This window comes from Schistocerca cancellata, chromosome 8 (assembly GCF_023864275.1).
Source record: "Schistocerca cancellata isolate TAMUIC-IGC-003103 chromosome 8, iqSchCanc2.1, whole genome shotgun sequence".
Classification (NCBI taxonomy): Eukaryota; Metazoa; Arthropoda; class Insecta; order Orthoptera; family Acrididae; genus Schistocerca; species Schistocerca cancellata.
The window spans coordinates 4,507,459-4,530,150 of NC_064633.1; the positions used below are offsets into that span (position 1 = coordinate 4,507,459).

At 43.8% G+C, this 22,692-nt stretch overlaps 1 protein-coding gene across 1 annotated transcript in view; it reads left to right on the forward strand.

Annotated features, from left to right (window-relative positions):
- LOC126094747 (carboxylesterase 4A-like) overlaps positions 1-22,692 on the forward strand; it is a 136,274-nt gene that overhangs the window by 93,652 nt on the left and 19,930 nt on the right. The window contains exons 7-8 of the mRNA XM_049909297.1: positions 458-639; positions 19,978-20,110. Of these exons, the coding sequence (XP_049765254.1) occupies positions 458-639; positions 19,978-20,110 (315 nt within the window). The remainder of the gene's footprint in view (positions 1-457; positions 640-19,977; positions 20,111-22,692) is intronic.

Below are 22,692 nucleotides of genomic sequence, written 5' to 3' on the forward strand. Positions count from 1 at the left end.
AGCCGTTCCACAGGACTACACCCAGCATCTCTACGATCGTCTCCATGGGAGAATAGCAGCCTGCATTGCTGCGAAAGGTGGATATACACTGTACTAGTGCCGACATTGTGCATGCTCTGTTGCCTGTGTCTATGTGCCTGTGGTTCTGTCAGTGTGATCATGTGATGTACCTGACCCCAGGAATGTGTCAATAAAGTTTCCCCTTCCTGGGACAATGAATTCACGGTGTTCTTATTTCAATTTCCAGGAGTGTATGTTCAAGAATTCTACAGCAAGGATATGCTGAGGATATGGGTCTGTATTTTTGCGGTTCCATTTTTTTTATCTTTATTGTATTCTTGCCTTGCACCATTCGCGGACTGGACGGGAAGGGACGGCTAGGGAACGGACGGTGGCAGCTGGAGCACCCTCGACAGGATCAGACTGTGGTAAGCAGCGCGCCTACTGTGTGTTGCAGGCAAGCAGTACCTGGACGACGCGGCGGCGCTGCAGCAGCTGAGCGACAGCTTCGTGGCGGCGGTGTCCCCGCAGCTGCACCTGCCGACGCCGCAGCAGCGCGAGGAGGCCGCCCTGAAGCTGCGCGACTTCTACTTCGGGCACGAGAACATCACCGCCAGCGACGCGCAGGCCCTCGTCGACGTAAGCATTTCGCGACGCAAAGCTGCGAGCCCCTGCAATATGCGCCACACGTCTTCTTTTAACTGCATCACAGCTTCAATTTTTGTCCTTACTGGTTCGAATATAATGAATTTCCTTGAGACAGAGAAGTTGCTGTCCATGCATCAGCACGGCCTTAGAAAGCATCGCTCCTGCGAAACGTAACTCGCCCTTTTTTCACACGATATCTTGCGAACCATGGATGAAGGGTATCAGACGGATGCCATATTCCTTGACTTCCGGGAAGCGTTTGACTCGGTGCCCCACTGCAGACTCCTAACTAAGGTACGAGCATATGGGATTGGTTCCCAAATTTGTGAGTGGCTCGAAGACTTGTTCAGTAACAGAACCCAGTACGTTGTCCTTGTTTTCTATCTACATAAATGATCTTTTGGATAGGGTGGATAGCAATGTGCGGCTGTTTGCTGATGATGCTGTGATGTACGGGAAGGTATCGTCGTTGAGTGACTGTAGGAGGATAGAAGATGACTTGGACGGGATTTGTGATTGGTGTAAAGAATGGCAGCTAACTCTAAATATAGATAAATGTAAATTAATGCAAGTGAATAGGAAAAAGAATCCCGTAATGTTTGAATACTCCATTAGTAGTATAGTGCTTGACACAATCACGTCGATTAAATATTTGGGCGTAACATTGCAGAGCGATATGTAGTGGGACAAGCATGTAATGGCAGTTGTGGGGAAGGCGGATAGTCGTCTTCGGTTCAGTGGTAGAATTTTGGGAAGACGTGGTTCATCTGTAAAGGAGACCGCTTATAAAACACTAATACGACCTATTCTTGAGTACTGCTCGAGCGTTTGGGATCCCTATCAGGTCGGATTGAGGGAGAACATAGAAGCAATTCAGAGGCGGGCTGCTAGATTTGTTACTGGTAGGTCTGATCATCACGCGCGTGTTACGGAAATGCTTCAGGAACTCGATTGGGAGTCTCTAGAGGAAAGGAGGCGTTCTTTTCGTGAATCGCTACTGAGAAAATTTAGAGAACCAGCATTTGAGGCTGACAGCAGTACAATTTTACTGCCGCCAACTTAAATGTCGCGGAAAGACCACAAAGATAAGATAAAGCGAGATTAGGGCTCGTACAGAGGCGTATAGGCAGTCATTTTTCCCTCGTTCTGTTTGGGAGTGGAACAGGGTACCCTCCGCCACGCACCGTATGGTGAATTGCAGAGTATGTATGTAGATGTAGATGTAAAAATGGTACCGAATGACTGTGGAAGCATCGTATACTGACTTAATGTTAGTAAGAATTAAGGAGGCTTCCTATAGAGAGTGTATGAGTGACTGTACGTCTTTCACACACAGAGAATATTCACTGGGCATGTGGAACAGGCAGTGCGACTTCGGAAATAGGGATGAAGGGTACACTTAGCATGGAAGGTCAAGGCCTCTATAATTTCACTCCTTAAACACAACAATTAGCAATTCAACAAATAAGATAACAATTTATTTTAACCAAATAGTTATCATACAACAAACATATGGCCATCATTAAGATAATATCGAAAAATGACAGCTTCCTTCCTAAGCATGCACCAAATTACAATCACTTAACGAACAGTAAATTACATCAGAAGTGATTTAAAGAAATGTGGAATGTGGCACGAAATATATATATCAGAAGTAAGACATTACACTTAATATAATTCATTGGCAAGCACAATTTAATTTTTTTAAATTATATATGCGAGTTTATCAAACGGGCTGTGACACCAGGCTGACCTGGGTAAAAGATGACTTAACTTAACTCGAAGACTGGAACACAAACAGACCGTAGAAAACACGATAAACACCAAACAAACATCAAGTAGTATAAGTTAAGAGATCAATAATGTAAATTAAAAAAAACCAATAAGTGCTATTAATAGAAGTGACATATATTGCAGCAATATCAATGCTGTAAAACATTTAAATTAAGAAATGTACACAAATCCAATGATGAAAATGTAGTATCAGACCTTTACACCCTCATAGGTTCCCAAACAATATTTCCACACATGATTAAGACCGACAATGTGTACAATGATGAAATGGAAAAATTTCGAGATGCTATTACGTTATTAAAATGCACAACTTTGCTGTAAAACAATGAAACTAAGAGATGTACACAAATCCAATGCTGAAGGTGTAGTATCAGACCTTTACACTCTCATAGTTTTCCAAACAGTATTTCCACATACGATAAGGACCGACAATGCGTACAAGATGAAATGGAGAAATTTCAAGATAATATTACGTTATTCAAATGCACGCCATCAGCACAAACTAGGTTTTGTGCACCTTAATTTCCTTGCATAGGTCTGCAATGTAACTGAATTGTTGAAGTTTGGTATGCAGCAAATTACAACTTGACTATGACCTAATATCTTCAATAGTTTACATTTACTACATCTTTCGGGAATGCTGATTTCCTGAAGGAAGTATTGACTGCTGGTCTCCTTCCGGTCACACCTCTTGCCGGCTCCTCTTATTTTGTCAACACATACACTAGACCATCCAACCAACCTACAAGTGACACTCGCTACAACGCAAACGGTTCCACGAAACGAAGGCACCAAAGCCACTTACACCTTCGATGGAGAGCGTTGTTCGAGATGGTCTCGAGGAAATGGTCTGTTCGAGAGACCAGGTACCAAGACAAGGCGACGAGTAGCGCCCGGAGTTGACGTCAGGCAGGTGCACCACAAACTCGCGACCGTCCTGCAAGGTAGACTGGCCGAGCCAGCGTGTTTTGCTCCTTCGTCCCCTCAAGCACGTCCTAGCGCCTCGTAGTGAGTCCGACGACCAACTCCGCTACCGCAGATACCCACCGCCAGATCACAACAGGGGCAGACATTATAGTACAGTCGTGTAATCGATAGTACTGCCAAAGAGCTGGTGTGCCAGAAAAGGCACACCACGGCTCAGGCGATAAAGGAAACCAAAGAGAGTTTTGGAAAGGGAGTTAAAGTTCAGCTAGAAGATTTAAACCTTTGAAATTTGCCGATGGTGTCGGTAGATCTGTTGAACGGAGTTGATAGTACTTATGTTCGATTCCATAGCAGTCCCTTGTGCAGAGAGCGTTGGATATGCAAACGGAAGAATGCAGCGATCAGTCACAAATAATCTGAATTTACTGCAGATCCATTTTGACTAGAGAATAGTCATCATCAGTCCTAGAGGTAACAGAAACAATAAGATACAAGATAGTGTACCTCAATAAAAATACAAAGAAGAAAAATATGTACCACACATCTGCCAACGTGGTCACATCAAACTTGTGCTTAAACATATATCTCTTTCAAATTTGAATACATAGTCACACCTATAAACATAGGGAAAAAGAGTAGCAGCATACATGACAGAATACGAACATGAACTGAAGTTATTGTTTACAGTTTACAGCAGCACCAACGTTTTGGCCACCTCGACCAAGAACGCCCTCTGTGTGGGAAAATAATGAAGCTAAAGTTCATTTTAAAAAAAATATCAAGATAGGGGCATGCCATTACATCTACATTGATAAATATAGACGTGACATACACTGTTAGCAAAAGATTTATAAAAACTAAATTAATAATGTTAATACAAATATAGACATGTCAGTGTTTCGAAAAACGGGTTACAAAAGGTAGGAAGTGCCATCTATGACTGGCGAGAGAACACATTTGCATATAAATGCATAAAATTTAAACAATCATAGTCTTATTCTTGTACAAACGTAATGTGATATAAAATTTAATAAAACAGCAACCTTATCTAAAATATAAAATTTCAAATGTGTGTGAAATCTTATGGGACTTAACTGCTATGGTCATCAGTCCCTAAGCTTACACACTACTTGCCGGCCGTGGTGGCCGAGCGGTTCTAGGCGCTTCAGTCTGGAACAGCGCGACTGCTACGGTCGCAGGTTCGAATCCTGCCTCGGGCATGGATGTGTGTGATGTCCTTAGGTTAGTTAGGTTTAAGTAGTTCTAAGTTCTAGGGACTGATGACCTCAGATGTTAAGTCCCATAGTGCTCAAGCCATTTGAACCATTTACACACTACTTAACCTAAATTATCCTAAGGACAAACACACACACACCCATGCCCGATGGAGGACTCGAACCTCCGCCGGGACCAGCCGCACTGTCCATGACTGCAGCGCCTCGGACCGCTCGCCTAAACCCCCGCGCAGCAAATATAAAACAGTGACGCGGAAAAGGACAAGGAAGTGCAAAACATGACGTTCTGTGAAGGACTCAGCATAACGACTATATGTGAATTCGAATCTATGTGCGAAAACTAACAGATGGCAGTGACGGTATTGGGTAGCTTCTGATATTAACGGCCTATGTTACGTCTATACTTACCAATCTAGATGTAACGATATGCACCTATCTTGATATTTTTACGAAAATAAACTTTAGCTTGACTATTTAACCACAGAGAGGCTGCTCTTGGCCCAGGTGGTCAAACTGTTGGTGCTGTGGTAGTATGTAAACAATAACTTCAGTTCATGTTTGTGTTCTGTCAGATACGCTGCTCCTTTCTCTCAGTACTTTTATAGGTGTGATCATGTATTCAGATTTGAAAGAGGTATGTGTGTAAGTACAAGTCTGATGTGACTACATTGGGAGATGTATATTACATATTTTTCTTATTTTTGTTTTTACTGCTGTGCACTGTGCCTTGTAACTTATTTGTTTCTGTTACCTCTAGCATCAGTCATGGCTATTCTATAGTCGAAACTATTCTGCAATAAATTCATATTATTAACGACTGATCTTAGCATTCTTTCATTTTAAATTTATAGTGTCTTGAAAAGAGATTATATGTTGGTATGCACCAATACGAGATTCCACTCTTCTGCCTTCCTCTTCATTTTCCCAACGGTACCACGCCCTACATCGCACATGTATGGCATCCTTTGGCATATGTAGCAACTCCTCAATAACTCGTCCTGCTAATGTCCCAGTGACTGTATTTTTTTGACTCCTCCTGATACGAACGCATAACCTGTAAACAAAAACAATTTCTGTATGAACAAAGCACTCAATAAAAAACAATAATGGAAACAAAAAAGTCCAGGTGCAATGCAGGGTCGAAATCCAACAAGCAGAATGGTGTGATGCACGGCAGCTGATCAAACGGACTGCACTACACTGGGTCGCAGAGCCTGCCTGGCCGTGTTGCTACATGTGGCTCGGCCCACGTGATGTGCTGCGCACGCCCCCCGTAGGCAATCGTGAGCCGCAATCTGTGGCTCCTCCGAGCCGCAGTCTGTGTTGGCTATCGGCTGTAATATTGGCTATCGGCTGTAATATTAAAGTTTACTAAGAGTGTGTTCTCTTATTTGGATCTGGATCCAGGAGAATCAGACTCCCTGTGTTCTTTTCATCATGTCTTCGTTGATAGCTGCATCTCCCCAGCCCATCTTTATCATCCTTCTGCAGCACCAAATCTCCAGGGTTTCTAGTTATCATCAAAATATCAACAAAACTCAAAGAGTGTAGTCGAATTAAACCAGGTGATGTGGAGGGAGAAGGTAGGTTATAGACTGGGAGACTCAGACGTTCATAACGGGTGGCAGGGACAAAGAATCCAGTGAAATTTTTTTAAGTGCTTTGAGCAGTTAAACAGAGAACCGACCCGTGGCGATAACATATTAGACCTTCTGGTGACAAACAGACCCGAACTATTTGAAAAAGTTAACGCAGAACAGGGAATCAGCGATCATAAAGCAGTTACGGCATCGATGATTTCAGCCGTAAATAGGAATATTAAAAAGGGTAGGAAGATTTTTCTGTTTAGAAAAAGTGACAAAAAGCAGATTTCAGAGTACCTGTTGGCTCAACACAAAAGTTTTGTCTCAAGTACAGATAGTGTTGAGGATCAGTGGACAAAGTTCAAAACCGTCGTACATAATGCGTTAGATGAGTATGTGCCAAGCAAGATCGTAAGAGATGGAAAAGAGCCACCGTGCTACAACAACCGAGTTAGAAAACTGCTGCGGAAGCAAAGGGAACTTCACAGCAAACATGAACATAGCCAAAGCCTTGCAGACAAACAAAAATTACGTGAATGGAAATGTAGCGTGAGGAGGGCTATGCGAGAGGCGTTCAATGAATTCTAAAGTAAAGTTCTATGTACTGACTTGGCAGAAAATCCTAAGAAATTTTGGTCTTATGTCAAAGCGGTAGGTGGATCAAAACAAAATGTCCAGACACTCTGTGACCAAAATGGTACTGAAACAGAGGATGACAGACTAAAGGCCGAAATACTAAATGTCTTTTTTCAATGTTGTTTCACAGACGAAGATTGCACTGTAGTTCCTTCTCTAGATTGTCGCACAGATGACAAAATGGAAGATATCGAAATAGACGACAGAGGGATAGAGAAACAATTAAAATCGCTCAAAAGAGGAAAGGCCTCTGAACCTGATGGGATACCAGTTCGATTTTACACAGAGTACGCGAAGCAACTTGCCCCCCTTCTTCCAGCGGTGTACCGTAGGTCTCTAGAAGAGCGTAGCGTTCCAAAGGATTGGAAAAGGGCACAGGTCATCCCCGTTTTCAAGAAGGGACGTCGAACAGATGTGCAGAACTATAGACCTATATCTCTAACGTTGATCAGTTGTAGAATTTTGGAACACGTATTGTGTTCGAGTATAATGACTTTTTTGGAGACTAGAAATCTACTCTGTAGGAATCAGCATGGGTTTCGAAAAAGACGGTCATGTGAAACCCAGCTCGCGCTATTCGTCCACAAGACTCAGAGGGCCATAGACACGGGTTCACAAGTAGATGCCGTGTTTCTTGACTTCCGCAAGGCGTTCGATACAGTTCCCCACAGTCGTTTAATGAACAAAGTAAGAGCATATGGACTATCAGACCAATTGTGTGATTGGATTGAGGTGTTCCTAGATAACAGGACGCAGCATGTCATTCTCAATGGAGAGAAGTCTTCCGAAGTAAGAGTGATTTCAGGTGTGCCGCAGGGGAGTGTCATAGGACCGTTGCTATTCACAATATACATAAATGACCTGGTGGATCTGTTTGGTTCCGTCCCTCAAATCAACCAATCAATTGGGGAAAGGTCCGGCAAACCCCTTGGCCAAGGTATGGTTTCGAAAGCACGAAGGAAAGCAGTAGACACTCTCGCCATGTGCGGGGGGGAGGGGGGGGGGGGGGAATCGTCTTGATGAAATGTAAGTCCTGGATAGATTGGCATGAAGGTCAACAAAACGGGGCGTAGAATGTCGTCGACGTATCATTGCGCTGTCAGGGTGCCGTGGATGACAACCAAAAGGGTCCTGCCATGAAAATAAATGTCATCGGACGGTATGGCGGGAGACAGTCATGTTGATATCCCACTGCTGTCCAGGGCCTGTCCAGACACATCTTCGGGCTGGAGTCTTATTGACTGAAGTAGAATCGACTTCAGTGACGAGCCCGTTTCGAAACGGGCACCGATGGTCAGCGAAGACGTATTTTGAGACTCCCCGGACGGCGGTTGATGACATTTCTTCTCCATTGAGACCAGAAAAGGGGAGAATTGTTGTGATGATGATTACACTGGTCGTTAAGTCGTTTGGATAGAAAAACCCCTTTTTATGATACATTTATTTTATAGGAAACAAAAACAGAATTTCTAATATGTACAATTTTTAATATACTGTTGTCAAGATGTGTTGTCATAAGCTGCAGCTACAATATTTGCTATTTTGTGGGATATATGATCTTATTTGTAAGATATGAGGTTTTTCAACAAAAAATTGTTAACAAACAACAAATCACGAGTTTTTGCATTTAAATGGTTTTTAATATTACTAACAGAGCTGAGCAAACAAATAGGTTGAACAAACTCAATTTTAATTTTAAAGGTTATCACATAAAAGAGTAATGGATAAGATTTTTTTTCACAAAATTTACTGGACATTATTTCTAAAGAAGACCTTCGTAATATCTTGGAATAACCGATTTTAGATATATTAAATCGTGATACTGTTGAGCAGAAATTGCAACTGGTGTGGTGGATAGATCTTTTTGGGCTACTGGTGACTGTGTTGGGGTTTCTTGAAAGTCATTTCCAATACACTTGAAAATCCAGTTTGTTGCTTTATTCCAGTCTTTGATGACTTTGACGATGACCGTTTTCAGTCAAATGGTTCAAATGGCTCTGAGCACTATGGGACTCAACAAAAAAATGGTTCAAATGGCTCTGAGCACTATGGGACTTAACTTCTGAGGTCATCAGTCCCCTAGAGCTTAGAACTACTTCAACCTAACTAACCTAAGGACACCACACATCCATGCCCAAGGCAGGATTCGAACTTGCGACCGTAGCGGTCACGCGGTTCCAGACTGTAGCGCCTAGAACCGCTCGGTCACCAAGGCCGGCGTTTTCAGTCAGTAATGACCATCTTCATATCTCCAAAACAAAAAAATACATCTAATGGGTAGTCTATCTTACAAAGCAATATGGCATTACATATCACAATATACTCTCACACAAACTGGGAAATGTACAGATAAAATAAGGTAAAGCGTACCTGTTTTACACCATGTCTTAATGTGATAAAGCCGTAATGGCATCGTCAAAACATTTATACACTCAGCAAAGCACCGTCACGTAGAACTAAAATATGGTGTAAAATAAGCCACATCGTCCACACAGACATTTCGCAACTGGCGTTGCTATACAAAACTACTGAAGTGCAGTAGCTAATAGAAATCTGTGTTCCTATCTGCTTCATAGATGTCGCTACTGTGAGCTTAGATGTATTCTTCATTTACATAAGAATCATAATCTGATAAAAACACATCAGGTAAAATACATGTAGCGGACTTTTAAATTTTGATAACTATTATAGAAAATCATTCGCAGAGCTGACCAATTGCTCGAAATGGACAGGATTGATATTCTCGAGACTTGTAAGCAGTAATGTCCGTATACAAGATGACGATCAGACACACACTCTACGCCACAGCGTGATACGTAGGACAACAGTGATTCAAAGGCTGATATGGAAACAGATAAGCGTACAGACACAGATCATGACAACACACCAGTATCACCAGATACAGGTACATACGGCGGTGACTCAAAAGAAAACCTTAAATATTTTTTTAAATATTATTTATTGTGCAGAAGTGGTACAAAGCTATATCACTTTTCAACGTAATCTCCCCCACCCTCAATGCAAGTCTTCCAGCGCTTACAAAGTGCATAAATTCCTTTAGAAAAAAATTCTTTTGGTAGTCCATGCAACCATTCACGCACTGCATGGCGTACCTCTTCATCAGAACTGAACGTCTTTCCTCCATTGCGTCTCTGAGTGGTCCAAACATATGGAAATCACTTGGAGCAAGGTCTGGTATGGTGGATGAGGAAGACACTCAAAAGGCAGGACTGTGATTGTTGCAACTGTTGTACGGGCAGTGTGGGGCCTTGCATTGTCATGTTGCAAAAGGACACCTGCTGATAGCAATCCACGTCGCTTTGATATGATTGAAGGCCGCAGATGATTTTTAGGAGATCTGGTGACAGTGGTCCCTCTAGGCATGTAATGCTCCAAAATGACGCCTTTTTCGTCCCAAAAGAGAGTCAGCATAACGTTCCCTGCTGATGGTTCTGTTCGAAACTTCTTTGGTTTTGGTGATGAGGAATGGCGCCATTCCTTGCTCGCTCTCTTCGTTTCCGGTTGGTGGAAGTGAACCCAGGTTTCATCCCCAGTAACGATTTTTGCAAGGAAGCTATCACCTTCTCGTTCAAAGCACCGAAGAAGTTCTTCACAAGCATCAACACGTCGTTCTCTCCTTTCAGGAGTAAGCTACCGTTTCACCCATCTTGCAGACACTTTGTGAAACTGGAGCACATCATGCACAATGTGGTGTGCTGACCTGTGACTAATCTGTAAACATGCTGCAATGTCATTCAGTGTCACTCGGCGGTTTTCCTTCATTATGGATTCAACTGCTGCAATGTTCTGTGGAGTCACAACTCGTGCCTGACCTGGACGAGGACCATCTTCCACTGAGGTCACACCATTTGCGAACTTCCTACTCTATTCGTAGACTTGCTGCTGTGACAAACATACATCAGTGTACTGAACGTTCACTCGTCGATGAATTTCAATAGGTTTCACACCTTCTCTACGCAAAAACGAATGACAGAACGCTGTTCTTCCCTGGTGCAAGTCGAAAGTATGGTGGCCATCTTTATACTGATACTGCCACAGTATGTGTGCATCTGCACTATGCTGCCACCTACAGGCCATTCTGCACGCTGTTTGTAGCACGCTTATCAACTTACAGGATAACGGCGCGAAATTTCGATTTGTTATTACAAATTTAAGGTTTTCATTTGACTAACCCTCGTACATATACGGCATGGTAGCAGATCGCACGACTGCAACAATACTGCAACTCACATACTGGTGACGCAAAAATGTCTCTCACAAGATTTCAGCCTATGCATATTTCGGGCAGCAAATGGACGTTCCAGATCGGCAATCTGGCAACACTGTAATCTTGTGTACAGTAAATACCGCTGGCAGGATGTAGCAGTATTGCTCTGCAGTTGGTGCAGTGGATAGCGTTTTGGGTTAGTATACAGGAGGTGGAAGGTTCTATTCTGGGTCGAGGCTTATTTTTTTAAATTTGATAAAGCAGTCTGCGTGGTACGGTATCTGGCGTCTTAATCGTCATACAGCGTCCTCTACAAAACATTTGTTGTTATATATTGCAAACCCGGAAATGGAAATATTTTCATTGGTCAGCTTTTAAAAAACATTTTGCATGGCGTGAGCGCGAATTGTTTCGCGCCACTGCATCTACTAAATTTCCAACCTGTTTTCTCTGTACCCACACCAAAATGGCCCCATCGAAATTATTTGCGAAGTTCGTTGCTAATCCTACTGGTGACGTAAGGCTCTAACAAAATTTAATGGACCTGAACGTGGCAAGAAAAATAGTTGGTATTAATCGATGGGACCATTGAGGGAGGATTCACAAAAGACAAGTATTACTATGCATGTGGTAATAGTGTTGCCAGATTGCCAATCTGCCGAAATATGCGAAGGAAGAAATTTTCTGTGAGACATTTTTGTGTTGCTAGTAAGTGACAAATCGCGCTGCGAAGACCGAGTGCGCGAATTTTTCTTCACCCTGTATACGTGGGATTTAGGAATAAGTTGGTAGTAAGAAATATAACAACGAATTTTCTTGTCTGTAAAAAGTAAAACAAGTTATTTTCAAACATGTAACTGTGTAGTACATAAACTGTGTAAGATGCAAAGTATAAAACATGTGAACTTTATAATATTGTACATAAAAACACATATGCAATTTAATAAGACTCAACTACACAAACATGAACACACAACAAAGATAAGAGGTGCCTTTTGGGAAGACGAGCCTCGAGATCACCCTTCTGATTCTCATCTGCTGCTTATGGCGCGGGCGGATGGAGGAAGTAGCTGTTGTAACAAATACAGGGTTATTACAAATGATTGAAGCGATTTCACAGCTCTACAATAACTTTATTATTTGAGATATTTTCAAAATGCTTTGCACAGACATACAAAAACTCAAAAAGTTTTTTTAGGCATTCACAAATGTTCGATATGTGCCCCTTTAGTGATTCGGCAGACATCAAGCCGATAATCAAGTTCCTCCCACACTCGGCGCAGCATGTCCCCATCAATGAGTTCGAAAGCATCGTTGATGCGATCTCGCAGTTCTGGCACGTTTCTTGGTAGAGGAGGTTTAAACACTGAATCTTTCACATAACCCCACAGAAAGAAATCGCATGGGGTTAAGTCGGGAGAGCGTGGAGGCCATGACATGAATTGCCGATCATGATTTCCACCACGACCGATCCATCGGTTTTTCAATCTCCTGTTTAAGAAATGCCGAACATCATGATGGAAGTGCGGTGGAGCACCATCCTGTTGAAAGATGAAGTCGGCGCTGTCGGTCTCCAGTTGTGGCATGAGCCAATTTTCCAGCATGTCCAGATACACATGTCCTGTAACGTTTTTTTCGCAGAAGAAAAAGGGGCCGTAAACATTAAACCGTGAGATTGCACAAAACACGTTAACTTTTGGTGAATTGCGAATTTGCTGCACGAATGCATGAGGATTCTCTACCGCCCATATTCGCACATTGTGTCTGTTCACTTCACCATTAAGAAAAAATGTTGCTTCATCACTGAAACCAAGTTTCGCACTGAACGCATCCTCTTCCATGAGCTGTTGCAACCGCGCCGAAAATTCAAAGCAATTGACTTTGTCATCGGGTGTCAGGGCTTGTAGCAATTGTAAACGGTAAGGCTTCTGCTTTAGCCTTTTCCGTAAGATTTTCCAAACCGTCGGCTGTGGTACGTTTAGCTCCCTGCTTGCTTTATTCGTCGACTTCCGCGGGCTACGCGTGAAACTTGCCCGCACGGGTTGAACCGTTTCTTCGCTCACTGCAGGCCGACCAGTTGATTTCCCCTTACAGAGGCATCCAGAAGCTTTAAACTGCGCATACCATCGCCGAATGGAGTTAGCAGTTGGTGGATCTTTGTTGAACTTCGTCCTGAAGTGTCGTTGCACTGTTATGACTGACTGATGTGAGTGCATTTCAAGCACGACATACGCTTTCTCGGCTCCTGTCGCCATTTTGTCTCACTGTGCTCTCGAGCGCTCTGGCGGCAGAAACCTGAAGTGCGGCTTCAGCCTAACAAAACTTTATGAGTTTTTCTACGTATCTGTAGTGTGTCGTGACCATATGTCAATGAATGGAGCTACAGTGAATTTATGAAATCGCTTCAATCATTTGTAATACTGTGGTACATCACACACAAACCACATAGGGATAATCTCACAACATACACATATATATAGTAGTAACCATAGTAGAACAGAATAATCTATTTCAGGTGAGGCAGGCTCAATGTGTTTACAGAAGCCCTTCCACTTGCAATAGTCAGGTAAAGGGACTCTTTTAATATCTAAATGTTTCTTTTCGTCTATTAATTTCATCTTAAGAATGCAATAAAATTTGTTTTCGCTTATCAAAATGTACTTTATACGTCACATGCTTTTTTCAAAATTAATTGTGTAATTATGTAAAAGACAAGATAAATATTAACACTGCGAAAAGCTGTAGAAAAAGAAGAATAGTCTAGCCTTGCAACTTGTTATCATTTTTTCGTAGCAGAGGATACACCATAGTTACCAAGGTGGTGAGTTACTCAGTAACGTTAAAGAACAGACTAATAAGTAACAAATAAATAAGTTAGCACACAAACGGTTGTGGTTCTGAAGGTAGTTAAAAACAACTTTGCGGTCGAATGTCGCACTTCCGTTTTATAGTAATCGACGGGAACTCATCTGTGACCACAGTGACGCCAGGAAGCATCCGTAAGATGCTGAATACTTCCGCCACGATTTGTGGCAGGTGACAGATGACGCCTTCTTGCTTTTTTGCATTTACTGCACAATAAATGCGTGGAAAAATAAACGAAGCCTCTTTTCTGCGAATGATAAGTCAGTAATGACAAACAGCACGTGTTCCAATTCAATTTTGTTGCAGTTTGCTTCAGGAGGAATGCGATCATCAATCAATGATCGCATGATTTTCCATCATCATCGACACAAAAATTGTTTTCTGTCACTCGCTAACGAATCCTACTGCTAACTACACGCCATACTAAAAGATTTAAAAACAGTTGGCGATCAAAAACGCAGCGAGACTAGGTCGGGAATTTTCTCATTACTTTCTCAGGTAATTCCGAGCTCCTGGACGATCTTCATGAAACTGGACTAGTGAATCGGCAAGTTTTAACTGCTGTCAGGTACCGTGACGAGATCTTGGGACCTCATCTGCGGTTGTTGCGAGGTGCTATGGGCTCAGACGACATACTGATGGACGACAGTGCTCTACCTCATAAGGCACAGGTGGTTGATATTTTGTGGAAATTGAAGATATTGCACGCATAACACGCCCAGCTTGTTTTCCCGGTTCGAATCCCATAGGGCATGTCTGGGAGGCACTAGGAAGACGGGTCGTGTCACGTCAGCATCCACCAAGCACTCTCCAAGACTCGCGAGCAGCTCCGTAGGAAGAATGGACGTTACTGCCGTAACATGAGGATTATGACATCATTCACAGCACGCCCCGTCGTTGTCGGGCCTTTATTGCGGCTGCCAGAGGTGGTCACACCCATACTGAGCACATTAACCAGTTGTCGGAATGTGAGTGAAAATCCGTTAAATTGGATAAAAGGAAGAACATTTTTGTCTACCGTTGTGCATGTTGCAGTTGTTTGCGGCCTGTATTCTTTATATTGTTTGTACTTTACTATCACCTGTTTACACAGTCTTGTGGCAAAATAAACGCAAGCTTGCAAAATTTCATTTTGTTGCTTTAATTTTGGACACAAGGGTAGTTTGTATGTAATGGTTATTTCAGTTGGCTCTGCGAAAATTAACATCATTTGCAACTATATTTCACTAAAGATTGTTCGCATTTACGTTTAGTCCTGAATACTTGTAATGATCCTCTACTATATGTATTTCAGTCAGCATGCTTCAGTGGGATAGCTGGCGATCAGTTCTGCTTAGCACACACGCTATCGCTTGCTGAGTGTAGCGCAGATGATGTGCTGCTAGCACAATTGTGTTAATGCCTTGCTGGAGACTGGATATGTTGAGCATAAATTTATCCATGAACAGGGTAGCACGTCCCTGAAAGCGATGAAACGTTGCGCGACAAAAAATTAAGTATACGTCAAACTGAAATGTGCTATTTCATTTATGGAGTAAGCTACTGATTTAACAAGGGCAAGAATAAACATTTATGTGTATTTCTGGAGAAAGAGAGAGAGAGATGAAGAGAAACGAGAGCAAAATAGACCGAGAGGGATGAGAGGAGACAGAGGGGCAGACGGAGGGACAGATGATGAGAAAGAGAGAAAGGGGTAGGGAGGAGCAGATGTCGAATCGAGGATGCAAATGGTTCAAATGGCTCTGAGCACTATGGGACTTAACATCTATGGTCATCAGTCCCCTAGAACTTAGAACTACTTAAACCTAACTAACCTAAGGACAGCACACAACACCCAGCCATCACGAGGCAGAGAAAATCCCTGACCCCGCCGGGAATCGAACCCGGGAACCCGGGCGTGGTAAGCGAGAACGCTACCGCACGACCACGAGATGCGGGCAATCGAGGATGCATGAGAAGTGTGACATAGGAGGGAGGGAGATGGAGGGAGAGAGACCGACAGGGACAGAGACTGAGATGGAAGGAAGGAGGGGAACTAGAGGGAGGGGGAGGTAGGATGACAAAGTGGGAGAGGGCAGGAGGCCGGGAGAGAGCAGGAGGGAGGGAGGAGAACGAGAGGGAGAGGGGGATACAGAGAGGCAGGAAGAGAGAGAGAGAGAGAGAAAGAGAGAGAGAGAGAGAGAGAGAGACAGGAAGCGAGAGAGAGAAGGAGAGGGAAGGATGGAGGGACAAGGGACAGAGAGGGAATGGTGAGACACATAGAGATTGGGGAAAGAAGGGTGGTAGAGTCAGAGATCAAGAGGGAGGGAGAGAGTGAAAGTAAATCATTCTATTTATCTGTTGGAAAAGTGTTTTGAAGAATTTTGTGTTCTGGCTTCTTCCAAATATAAATATTAAATTTCACCAAGATAGTGATAATTGTCACGTATGATGCTTTGTTTCAAGGTCGCTATCAACAGAAGGATACTTTTTCTGGGTGGTGGGAAACTTATAGACCTGCATACTTCCCATAAGTTTGCCATTAAGTTTGCCACCCGATAGCTGTGGGATTAATTGAATTAACATTTAAAGGGAGCTATCGTCCATGCATCATACTAAGTGAAAATTCTATCCAAGAGCTATGGGTGTCGCTCTGTCTTATCCTTTTCCTGTGTCTGTATTAAGAATTGTGGTTCCCTCGTGATTCAAATCATTTGCGTGAAAGGTTAGTGGAAGCTGTAACTTCTGTCACTCTGGTCACTTTTTACCAGCTGAGGATAAAAGCAGAATATTTAGTGCTGATTATCACCCCAAATGAAACTCATAAAAGGATTAAGAAAGGTACATAAAATCACTTATGTTCAGCCAATAAAAATAAATACTTTGTATAGAGCAGTGGTTTCCGATCTATCTGACACCATTGCCCCTTAATGTAATCAGATACACTGAAGCGTCAAAGAAACAGGTATAGGCATGCGTATTGAAATACAGTGATGTATAAACAGGCAGACTACGGTGCTGCGGTCGGCAACGCCTATAAGTCAACAAGTGTCTGGCGGAGCTGTTAGATGGGTTGCTGCTACAGTGGCAAGTTATTAAGATTTAAGTGAGTTTGAACGTGGTGTTGTAGTTGGTTCACGAGCGATGGGACAAACATCTCCGAGGTAGCGATGAAGTGGGGATTTTCCCGTACGACCATTTCACGAATATACCGTGACTAACAGGAACCCAGTAAAACATCAAATCTACGATATCGCTGCGGCCGGAAAAAGATCCTGCAAGAACGGAACCGACCACCCAACCACGTCTGAAGAGAATCGTTCAATGTGACAGAAGCGAAATCCTTCCGCAAAATGCTGCATATTGCAATGCTCGCCCATTAACAAGTGTCAGCGTGCGAACTATTCAACAAAAATTCATCGATATGGGCTTTTGGAGCCGAAGGCCCACCGTTGATACTGTACGACACGAAGCTTTACGCCTCGCTTGGGCTTGTCAGCATCGACATTGGCTGTTGATGATTGGAAAAATGTTGCCTGATCGGACGAGTCTCGTTTCAAATCTTATCGAGCGGATGAACGCGTACGGGTATGAAGACAACCTCATGAATCCATGGATGGTGGACGTCAGCAGGGGCTATTCAAGCTGGTAGAGGCTCTGTAATGGTGTGGGGCGTGTGCAGCTGGAGTGATATGAGACCCCTGATACGTCTAGATACGACTCTTCTGATCACGTGCATCCATTCATGTCCATTGTGCTTTCCGACGGACAGGGGCAATTTCAGCAGGAGAATGCGATATCCCAGACGTCCGAATTGGTACAGAGTGGCTCCAGGAACACTCTTCTGAGTTTAAACACTTCCGCTGGTCACCAAACACCCCAGACATGAACATTATTGGCGGATCTGGGATGCCTTGCACGTGCTGTTCAGGCGATATCTCCGCTTGCTGGTAATCTTACGGATTTATGGAAAGCCCTGCAGGATTCTTGGTGTCAGTTCCCTCTGCACTAATTCAGACATTAGTCGAGTCGATGCCACTTCGTGTTGCGGCATTTCTGCATGCTCGCAGGAACCCAAGACGATATTAGCCAGGTGTACCAGTTTCTTTCGTTCTCCAGTGTACTAACCGCGGTATCATGTATCAGTACCACCCCACAGGTGTCACACAGTGGGCATCAGATGCTTATAGCGGTCATGCGAGATCCATTGGACCCAATGGAGCACACCCGCTGAGTCACGCCTACAGCAGCACGGTACTACAAAAGCATTCCATCGACGCAATATAGGACGGCTGGTGGCAGCCAGATGGCCCACTCACACTTGGAGCTTCTCCGCTGCGTGACACTACGCAGACGGTGCCTATTCGCGGCTCCAATACCATCGTTCGTGCTTACTTTAGGGAGCCTCATGCTTGTTGACATTGTGATACCTGGACTCTGTTTCTCGCTGCTTTATGTGTAGTGAGTCTTCTCACTCTTAGCGAAATCAAGTTAACTAAATCTTCTGTTTACTGTGTTTACTTGTGCGAAAATTATTCCTGCTCTTGTCCAGGTTTCCTACGACGCACTGCCACACCGCTCTGTAGCTCACCTTTGCTTACTGTTGTGTACGAAGTCGTACACATTACCAGTATCCCCCTGACTCCTCCCTCCCCCAAAGAAAAACAAAATCAGTACCAACTGAATTTTAGAGGAAAAAGATTTTTTTGAACGCTAATTTAAATTGACGAAACGTAATTTTTGTAAGTTTTTTTATTGAACCACGAATTAAAGAGTGAATGAGAAAATCGGTACTGCTCACCACCTTTTTACAGAGTGGCGTAGCAGTTCTCAGTGCATGGTGAGTATACCTTCCTCTGAGAAAAGGAAATTAACTATCCACAACGAGGCCAGGCATCTGTTTCAAAGCATGCTTGCCCTGCATCACTATTCTCCGTAGTGAGAAGTGGTTCACATATACCCTGCACCTTGATTTCAAATCAACCCAGTTAAAATATGTACACTACGCTTACTGCTTGTGAATCACTTGATTAGAGGATTCTTGCACCTGAATTGACAGAAATCGGAAGAAGCCACACTGCCAGTGCCATGTATCCGACCGCTGTCGCTAATGACTATAGTATACATTGTGCTTGTGTAGTGAGTTGACTATATGAGGAAGGTAAAAAAATATGTATTTAATGGTGACTTATGTTATCAATATTGTCCGCCCCTGGTAGCTAGGTGGTGCCGGCACGGTAACTCAGCGTGTTCGGTCAGAGGGCTGCGGGATCTCTGTAATAATAATTTTACAAAATGAGTCAAAGAATCAACGATCGGCTTGAACGGATGTCTTGTGACGACCGCCCAGACCAAACGCAACGAACTATATCGAACAAAATGAAAAAAGTGGTCAGCGCGACGGAATGTCATACGTAACGGCCAGGGTTCGATTCCCGGCTGGGTCGAAGATTTTCTCCGCTCAGGGACAGTGTGTTGTGTTGTCCTTATCATCACCATTTTATCCCCATCGACTCGCAAGTCGCTGAAGTGGCGTCAACTCGAAAGACTTGCACCATGCGAACGGTCTACCAGGCTGCCGAGCGGCGAGTTGTGCTGCTGCCAGCTCACCCCCCCTCCCCCCCCCTCTGACGGGGGGAATCATCCAATAAATAAATAAAAAGTTCTTTCGGACACACATTTCCACTCGTTACCATTGCTTCCACGTAATGTCACGATGGAGCTGACATAGATAATCCTTTCCCTTCCCTTCCCTTTCTCCCCCCTCCACCTTCACTTTACATATAATAGTAACGATCCTTCAAAATATCTGTTTCGTAGCCATTTTGTTTTTAGCCATCAGCAATTTTAATTTTATCCTCCAAGGGGTTGTTACCTCAGGTTGCGAACCACAGGTGTAAAATAAGATCTTAATGCATCTGACATCAGTCGAACATTTGTTGTAAACTGTTGCCCAATGACGTTTCAGATGAATCAGGGCTTTATTTAGATATAATTTATTACACTTGCGGATCGGTTACCTGTAGAAAATAGCAGCATGATGCATGTAAGGAACTTAAGTTTTGCGTTGCTGTTGTTTCAGATGCTCACCGACCTTGGCTTCGGGGAGCCAGTGGACTCGACAGTGAGGGTGGTGGCCAACCACACGGACGCCGCCCCCGTCTACTACTACCTGTTCGACTACAGGGGGGAGGAGCTGGGGAACACTACATACGGTCAGTCATATCAGTTTGTGCAACTCTAACATATAGATTAATCGGCTATATCGTGCAGCGGCCATTTAAACCTCCTATACACCGGAGCGAACTGAGGAGAAGACAAGCAAACGAGCATTCACAGTTCGGCAGCGCTAACCACCATTCGCCTGTCTCTGTAAGCAAGCGTTTGCGCTGCAGCGAAGAGAAGAGACACACGAGAGGACAAGAATGGGGTGCAACCACAGGATCGTAGTGTTATTATTTTTTAGCACTCATAATCTACACAAAACATAACCGACTAGTTAAAGCCATGATGCGAAACTGCTGTATTCATACTCGATTTGCAGTGTCGTCCGAAGAGCGGGGTGTCAACGCAAGATTGGCACCTCGCAACGAAACCACAGAGGGCTATAAGAAACGCTGGGTAGCCACGACTCCTACACCAACTGTTTTTTTTTATCTTTACCTGGACTTTTAAACTGTACCTCATGAGCGTCTGAATGTAAGTGTATATTTTAACCCCCATTGTCTGCCCTTATTATGTTCTTGTATCCCCCTTTTTATCGCCTTTTATGTATATCGTTTTCATCTGTTTATTAAATGTACGCTACTGGCCATTAAAATTGCTACACCACGAAGATGACGTGCTACAGACGTGAAATTTAACCGACAGGAAGAAGATGCTGTGATATGCAAATGATTAGCTTTTCAGAGCATTCAAGCAAGGTTGGCGCCGGTGGCGACACCTGCAACATGCTGACACGAGGAAATTTTTTAACCGATTTCTCGTACACAAACAGCAGTTGTCCGGCGTTGCCTGGTGAAACGTTGTTGTGGTGCCTGGTGTAAGGAGGAGAAATGCGTACCATCACGTTTCCAACTTTGATAAAGGTCGGATTGTAGCCTATCGGGACTGCGGTTTATCGTATCGCGACATTACTGCCCGCGTTGTTCGAGATCAAATGACTGTTAGAAGAATCGGTGGGTTCAGGAGGGTAATACGGAACGTCGTGCTGGATGCCAACGGCCACGTATCACTAGCTGTCGTGATGACAGGCATGTTATCCGCATGGCTGTAACGGATCGTGCAGCCACGTCTCGATCCCTGAGTCAACAGATGGGGACGTTTGCAAGGCAACAACCATCTGAACGAACAGTTCGACGACGTTTGCAGCGGCACGGACTATCAGCTCGGAGACCATGGTTGCGGTTACCCTTGATGCTGCATCACAGACAGGAGCGCCTGCGATGGTGTACTCAACGATGAACCTGGGTGCAGGAATGGCAAACCATCATTTTTTCGGATGAATCCAGGTTCTGTTTACAGCATCACGATGGTCGTATCCGTGTTTGCCGACATCGCGGTGAATGCTCATTGGAAGCGTGTATTCGTCATCGCTATACTGGCGTATCACCCGGCGTGATGGTATGGGGTGCCATTGGTTACACGTCTCGGTCACCTCTTGTTCGCATTGACGGTACTTTAAACAGTGGACGTTACATTTCAGCAGGATAATGCACGACCGCGTGTTGGGGGTCCTGTACGGGCCTTTCTGGATACAGAAAATGTTCGACTGCTGCCCTGGCCAGCACATTCTCCAGATCTCTCACCAAATGAAAACGTCTGGGCAATGGTGGCCGAGCAACTGGCTCGCCAGAATACGCCAGATACTATTTTTGATGAACTGTGGTATCCTGTTGAAGATGCATGGGCAGCTGTACCTTTACACGCCAGCCATGCTGTATTTGACTCAATGCTCAGGCGTATCAATGCCGTTATTACGGCGAGAGGTGGTTGTTCTGGGTACGGATTTCTCAGGATCTATGCACCCAAACTGCGTGAAAATGTAATCACATGTCAGTTGTAGTATAATATATTTTTCCAATGAATACCCGTTTATCATCTGCATTTCTTCTTGGTGTAGCAATTTTAATGGCCAGTAGTGTATTACTCGGCTGAAGAGCAGTGGATTGTGCCGCTGGCAGCCCTCCCCTGCCCCACAACACAATAAATGGGGAAAAAAACGACAATTCCTTGAGCTTTTCCATGCCACCGCAGTGGCTCGTCTACTTCTGGCTGAGGAGAGGAACTCTGCACTCAGTTCGCAGCAAATGATCAAGACGACGGCATCGTTTTAGATAGGTCGCCAGTGTCGTAAATGTCTTAGGCAGCACTTTAATGTGCAAATTATGTTAGGTATTCTTCAAGTTAAATTTGTCTGTATCAAGTGATCCAGAGACAGTTGTAAATATTCAGAACATTCCTGTGGAAATGGATTGTACAAAGTTAATTAAGTCTTCGTACCTACATTTTAATGACGTGAAGTGGTATTTTATACATGGAATGTATTCGCAGTTGCGAATATGGACAACCAGCAGCTGTGTAATGGAATGACGACAGTGAAAATTTATCCGGACCGGGACTCGAACCCGCATTTCCCTCTTATCGCGAGGGGTCGCCATACGGTTAGGCTACCCTGCACGACTCATGGCGAGAACACAACTTCGATGCGTCGTCCGTTACGTTTCTACAACCCGCACTCTTATATTCATTATGTATACTGCTGTACAGGGGAAACATTTTAATTGAAAGACGCTTA